This window comes from Macrobrachium nipponense, chromosome 24 (assembly GCF_015104395.2).
Source record: "Macrobrachium nipponense isolate FS-2020 chromosome 24, ASM1510439v2, whole genome shotgun sequence".
Classification (NCBI taxonomy): domain Eukaryota; kingdom Metazoa; phylum Arthropoda; class Malacostraca; order Decapoda; family Palaemonidae; genus Macrobrachium; species Macrobrachium nipponense.
In genome coordinates, this window is record NC_061091.1 from 9,412,138 (window position 1) to 9,419,637 (window position 7,500).

General features: G+C 34.4%; 1 protein-coding gene across 3 annotated transcripts in view; it reads right to left on the bottom strand.

Annotated features, from left to right (window-relative positions):
* Window positions 1-2,151: 2,151 nt before the first annotated feature.
* LOC135205431 (uncharacterized) overlaps window positions 2,152-7,500 on the bottom strand; it is a 91,710-nt gene continuing 86,361 nt past the window's right edge. For all 3 annotated transcript variants that reach the window (XM_064236007.1, XM_064236008.1, XM_064236009.1), the window contains one exon: window positions 2,152-3,490. In XM_064236007.1, the coding sequence (XP_064092077.1) occupies window positions 3,346-3,490 (145 nt within the window). In that variant the 3' untranslated portion in view covers window positions 2,152-3,345. The remainder of the gene's footprint in view (window positions 3,491-7,500) is intronic.

Below are 7,500 nucleotides of genomic sequence, written 5' to 3' on the forward strand. Positions count from 1 at the left end.
GCCAAAGCAAAAGAGCGTGACTTACACAATCACTCTCTCTCTCTCTCTCTCTCTCTCTCTCCTCTCTCTCAGGAAAATAGAAAGTTATCACAAAAAAAGGACTGTGGGGACGCGGGGAGTCCTGTATCCTGGAAGGAGATGGATTCACATACCACGACCACCATGTGCCCAAACGCCGGAAATATCAAATTTAGGGGCATCGTAAGAAAAGCACCCACTTCTAAGTCCTTGTGTGGGAACTAGAAAGTTATACGGAGGAAAGAGAGAGAGAGAGAGAGAGAGAGAGATGAGAGGAGAGAGAGAGAGAGAGAGAGAGAGAGAGGAAAAACACCATCACGTTAAAAAGGCAAAAGGTCGCTTTCAACGTCCTCGCCAACGCATCAGCAGACCTGGCAACTAACACTCATGCAGGAGAGAGAGAGAGAGAGAGAGAGAGAGAGAGAGAGAGAGAGAGAGACGACCCTCCTGGAATGTCGGGGATGACCTGCTTTTATAAGCCAGAGACGATAATACTACGAGCTCCGTCCTCACAGAAAACGGGAGGCAATTCGCGTTAAACAAGAGAATTTGACGAGTGACTGATCTAATTTTTTTTTTTTTTAATCGTGTCCCATTAGTCCTGCGATCTGTGGCTCTTATTAGGGTGTCATTCAACCTTCTAAAAGAGAGATTGTGATATGTTTGGATTCCAGAGTTTTTTTTTCTTTCTTTTTTTTAGTTATTTCGTGTGCTACATGAAATTCATGAAATTGAAAATTTGGTAGTAATTGATTTTTAATTTTCTTTACATTACAAAAAAAAAAAAATTATGCCTCCATGAAATTATTTAAAATAAAGTTAGTAATAATTTATTGAGAGAGAGAGAGAGAGAGAGAGAGAGAGAGAATATCTCATAAACGGACCAAAAATTCACCGTTAACCGTACACACCAAGGTAAGGAGGAATATCGGGAAAGACCTTGTCAGCGACCTAGACCTTCCACCTTCTTCAGTATTCAGAACCTCCATACAAACCGCTCTCACCCCTCACACCCCCCCCCCACCCCCCCCCCACACCCACCTCTACACCCCCCCCCCCCGCCCCCCCCCACCTCCACCTCCACCTCCACCTCCACACACGCGCCCGCCTGCCAACACACACACACGCCTAACAACTTACCCGAGCCAATATGTAGGTCACAGGAACCCCCTTACGAACTATTCCTGAAACCCCGTTTTCGTACGAGGAATGCGATTGGTCTTTCCGTGTGAAATCCACCAATGGCCGAGCTGGTCTCTGGCTCGCTAGGGTTGGCCATTGTTGTTGATTTTCACCGCTGGGTGAGGCCGTTGTTCGGAAAATGGAAATTTGGTGCGTATTCGCGACGCAAAAGGCTTTTCTCGAACCCTTCAGCCAGGCGGAGAGTGCCATTGCGGAAGTAGCGTTACCGGAAGGGTCGTTGTGCATCTGTTATACAGATTATCGCGTAACAGCGCTTGCGTAAGGTTGGAACAGCGTTACCTCGCAAAGCGGAAGTTCTCCAGGCAGGAATGTTGGTTTGAGTAGGGCCATATGGTAACTTTCTTTGGAAATGTGGTTTAAAAAGTGACGTAGCACTGGTATTTACGTAAGCGTTACGTTTGAGACAATATGTGACTGGAAAATCTTGTTTCGAAGTTATTAAAATGTTTGTTCTTTACATTCTTTAGACTGAAGAGAAAGTAATGATTATTTACGAAACTAGACGAGAAAAGAAGACTATGATTAAATATATAATGCCTCAAACAGTTACGTTAAAACTACTAAAGTTTAAGATGACAGAAATGCTCTCTCTCTCTCTCTCTCTCTCTCTCTCTCTCTCTCTCTCTCTCTCCATAAGAATTTCCAGTCAAATGATACCGTGTCAGGAAAGTATGTTAAGAATGTGGAGTTCTCACTATCTAGTCATGTAACGTATTGGATCATTTTTTCCTACAGTTGAAATCACCTGGCTCTCTCTGTACCTAATTAAGCATTTCCGCTCCACATTGAAGACTTATAAGGAATAATTTTCTTGTTATTATTATTATTATTATTATTATTATTATTATTATTATTATTATTATTATTATATACGACAGCCAGTACTTTCGAGCAAGTTTTCAGGATAGCAGGGGTTTTGATATGGAATTATTTCAGAGGGAGAGAGAGAGAGAGAGAGAGAGAGAGAGAGAGAGAGAGAGAAAGAGAGAGAGAGATTTACGAATGTATTTTAGGTCACTCATGTTTACTATTGGAGATACAAACAAACTTACAAACAGACACTGACCGGGAAAAGTTTTTTCATATTGATTAGTAGAGAGAGAGAGAGAGAGAGGAGAGAGAGAGAGAGAGAGAGAGAGAGAGAGAGAGACGTTGATTCGAAAACTTGATTACACCTCAATTACGCATTATCCGTTGAAACCTTGTTATTGAAGGTTTAATATCGGCTACATATTATCCACCTGTATTGAGAATGTATGATTATTTTAACTAAACGCTTTCTTTTGATATTGCGTTCAGAAAAGTATTGTAATTCAAACTCTTCTCGGGTAAAGATGATTGTTTTAAAAAGGAATAACTTTTGCTGTAAATGAAATTCGTATCCTTATGGAGATATGAATTAAAATATTTAGAAAGAATGAAGTATTTTGAAATTATTATGTATGTATATAAAATTCGATAGATATAAAGTTGTGAATGCCGCTTCGGAAATAGAATATATCTTTACATGTAGAGAAGATTTGTAAAATTTACTTTTCGTAGACTACAGGTTTCTCCCAAAGGAGATGAGATGTATACAAAGAATCTGATTTTTTTTATGAGATGATATAAGCTCTTTCATTGCAAATCTTTTCATATAATGACAAAAAAATTGTCATGGAGAATAAATATTCCAAGAAACAATATGCGCACAGGCACCAAATATCAAAAATTAATATCTGTGATTTTTTTACATGAAATATTTCCATGACAAAAGGAAAAAATTCAAAACATAAAAACATATTTACCTATAAAAAGCACAAAAAACTACAACAAACAGCAAATTATCAGACAAATCATTCCGATGTTTCATAAAAAATATTAATAATTTACTTATGTAAAGCAAAAAAACTACAAAAAACAAGGGAAAATTATAAGACAAAAAATAATCAGGTTATTATAAAAAAGGATATTTTTTTACGTATGCTGAAAAACACATTAAAAAGTTAAAAAATAAGAAAACATTATGATAAAAAAAAATTAGATTATTCTAAAAAAGTAATTTACCTGTGCAAACAAACACACATACACACACAAGCACAGGAAGTTACACAAACAAGAAGAAATTATCTTTCGACGTCTTCGTTAGACGATGTCATTCAAGTCGATGATTTGAACTTCCGTTGCGTTATCCCCGAAGTCTGGGTGCTCCTCCTTCAGGTATTCCCTTCCCGGGCCTTGTCCCTTGCAGGGGCGCCACTGGTCGCGGCCTACAATGCCCACGTAGCACCTGTTGAGAGAGAGAGAGAGAGAGAGAGAGAGAGAGATCCGTTATTCTTTGGAAGGGAAAGTTTTGTGAGAGTTAACTCGTCCGTTTTCGTTCTCACTTTTGGACTGTGATTATTACCATTCTTATTATTTTATTAAAAGTAATGGCTACTTCAGCAGCATTACACTTGTAGAGATTCTTCTCTATTTTGCGAATAGCGGCTTTTTCAGTGCTACTTAAACAGGCTAGTAGAGCGCCTATAGAGGTCATGGTAAAATGCAGGGTCAAAATAGTGTATATATTTGAATTTTCTTTACATAAAACTATGATACCATAGTCATCAAAGTCATTAACGATTTCTCTCTCTCTCTCTCTCTCTCTCTCTCTCTCTCTCTCTCTCTCTCTTTCTTAAAGCTTAGCGCGCTTTAAGAAAGAGAGAGAGAGAGAGAGAGAGAGAGAGAGAGAGAGAGAGAGAGAGAGAGAGAAAATCGTTAATGACTTTGATGACTATGGTATCATAGTTTATCTGTAAAATTCAAATATATACACCTATTTTGACCCTGCATTTTACCATGACCTCTATAGGCGCTCTACTAGCCTGTTTAAGTAGCACTGAAAAAGCCGCTATTCGCAAAATAGAGAAGAATCTCTACAAGTGTAATGCTGCTGAAGTAGCCATTACTTTTAATAAAGTATGCTTGAGAGAGGGTCTGTTCCTAAGTACATTCTTAGTTATTCATTATTATTATTATTATTATTATTATTATTATTATTATTATTATTATTATTATTATTGAATGATACTACTATGAAACAGAATCTAATTCTCTATCCATGCTGTCATATAACTTCAGACATTTTGCCACTTAGCTTTTAACAAATATTTCAAAACTGTCATTTTCAGTTTCTGTATAAAACCATATAAATGAGAAAGCTGGCTTTTGCATTCTATAAGTTCTTTTAAAAAGTCTTGTATAGAATAATGACTGGGAAAAATATTTAAATTGTATTAAAGAGTATATGAGAAACTTCAGAAGTTGTTTGAACACCAACTTCTTTGGCAGCTTGAATTTCATAAATAATAATAATAATATTCAGTGGCCCTTGTAGGCTCGTTCCATATGAATAGCGGTTTGTCTTCCGAGTAATAATAATAATAATAATAATAATAAATAATAATAATAATAATAATATAAAATAATAATAATAATATTTTTAGAAGACCCTCTTAAAACAAATTCTGTTCAATAAAATGGTAGAATTCAGCGAATTATTCTAATATATTGTCTTTTCTATATGAAGTGAATCTGAAATTGATGAGTAAATATCACTTATAATGACATACAGCATTAGGTATAGAATTCATCTGTTATTAGTATTGAGTGAAGACGTTTTTCATTTTTTTATTTTACCGTATCAGTCATTCTATCACTGATACGTGAGAAGCGATTTTCACTGAAGGAATCCAATGTTTAGACTCGTGTCCTATTTCACCGACATCGTTATCAGGAGGCTCACGCTCACGTGAAAGCCTGTTTTTTTTTTTTTTTTTTTTTTTTTTAACTTTTCTTTTTTCTTTTTTCCTTTCACTCTTTCTCTCTCTTTCTCTCTTTCTGTGGAAGCCTGGAGCTTTCTAAAGAAATATGAGAACAGTCCCAGTCTTGATCTTCGGGGAATTGTGCGATTATGTTTATCCAGTAAGGAATGATAGGAATACGTTTGATCTTCAAGATCTTGTTGGAAACGTTTACACTTAAACGTTTCCAACAAGATCTTAAGTTAAAACGTTTCCAATAGGATTTTGAAGTTCAAACGTTTCTAACCGGATCTTCAGGCAGAAACATTCCCAACAGGGTCTTGAAGTTTAAAGGTTTCCAACAGGATACCATTCGAAACGTTTAAACTTCCAGATCCTGTTGGAAACGTTTAAATTTCAAGATCCTGTTAGAAAAAGTCTATTCAGATTTTTTTTCTGATTTTATTTGATTTCCAAGAAATATTGAGGATCTCTTTAAGTGGATTTTACTCTCCTTGGGAACGCAAGCCACAAGAATATTTTTTTGCGTGCAGAGAAATTTTTCTATTTTGTTCGGGAACTTTGACTACGATTGCTGTGGCACCGTCTTCATTGTTAAAATGAAATATTTAATATGTAGTTATTGATGTGTATGTTCAATTTGATTTACCTCATTTTCTGTTGTTTTAAAGCCATATTTTCATATAATATTGGAATTAAGATATAGTCTGTCATAATTTATTGTAGTGGGACAAAAAGTTTTGGGGATTTTAATTTATGTATATATGTGTGCATATGTATGTATGTATATATATGATTATATATAATATATATATATATAATATATATATATATATATATATATATATATATATATATATATTCCAAGACATTGAAGACATTTGTTTCACTAGCAAGAGGACTAGCTGAAAGGAAGGTTTCTCAGTGAGGCTGAGCATTTTTGACCATATCTTTGTAAATCCCTTGGTTGGTGGCTTTTTTGTCTACTTTGTGAAAACTGAAGTTTTTTTCTACTTTGTGAAAACTGAAGTTTTTGTCTACTTTGTGAAAACTGAAGTTTTTGTAAATACTTTGTAAAACCTGAAGTTTTTTTCTAACTTTTGTGAAAACTGAAGTTTTCAAGTTTTTTTTTCTACTTGTGAAAAACTGAAGTTTGTTTTTTTTCTACTTTGTGAAAACTGAAGTATCTGAAAGTCGCCGATCTAAAATTTAGTCCATCGGTTCAGACTTTCTCTAATGAAAGTTCATTGGAAATGAATAGGTTTTTATGTATCGTCGAGCTTATTATACTACTCAAATTCTGCTCCTTACAGATGTGAAGTGTATAAGTTACTAACCACCAAGCCAGGAAAATGTGTAGTTGAAATTCGTTTGTAAAGTCATAGTCTGATTTATTTCTAAAATTTGCCACGCAGATTTTCCTCACAAATATCCTACCTTGACTGAATATTTTTAGCTCTCTCCTTGTGCAAATATCTCCATTTTAAGGCAAATCAGTCAAATTTCTCATCTGTTAAAGACTAGGTGACAACACGAAGAATTGAGGGAAGGAATAGGTAAAGGGAAAGATGATAATGCTATTGCATATTGTACCAAACAATGAAGACTTTTTCTGTATAATTGTTTTTGGGTCTTGGTAGAACTATTTTGTCTAATTTCACTACTTCAGTTGGTTCCTCTTTTCTTATAACCACCTTCATCTCCATTAAATTCTCTCTCTCTCTCTCTCTCTCTCTCTCTCTCTCTCTCTCTCTCTCTCTCTCTCTCTCTCTCTCTCTCTCCTTAATCATTCAGAACTTTCTAAAAGGAACGCAGAACCGAATGACGTCATAAATATAAATTTGGTGCAACGGTCAAAGCAATATCCGCTTTCACCAATGTGAATGAAAATGGAATCTACTGCGTATATTGTGCTTTTCCCGTTGAAGCGATCTTGGTCACTTACTTCACGAGATTGTATTTTTTCGTGTCGAAGATTGATAAATTTAGGAATTTTAAATATAAAGTATTATTCTGTACTATTTCACCTTGAAGATTGATAAATGTTTTAGCTTTGGTAAAAAGATGCCATTTTGTCTTATTTCGTCTTGAAGATTAAAATTTTTTAAATTTTGATTTAAAGTTATTATTTTGTAATATTTCTCCTTGAAGGTTGATCAATTTTTAGGTTTTTGTAATAAAATGCTATTTTGTATTATTAGTTACGTCTTGAACTGATAAATGTTTTTATTTTATTTTGATTTAAAGTGACAATTTTGTATTGTTTCGTCTTGAAAACTGATAATTTTTTATTGTGATTTAAAGTGATAATTTTGTATTAATTCGTCTTGAAAACTGATAATTTTTTTATTTGATTTAAAGAGATGATTTTGGCTTATTTCGTCTTGAAGATTTAGAATTTTTTAATTTTGATTTCAAGACATTTTGTATTATTTCGCCTTGAAGATTAATCATTTTTAATTTTGATTTTAAGATGTTTTGTATTATTTCGTCT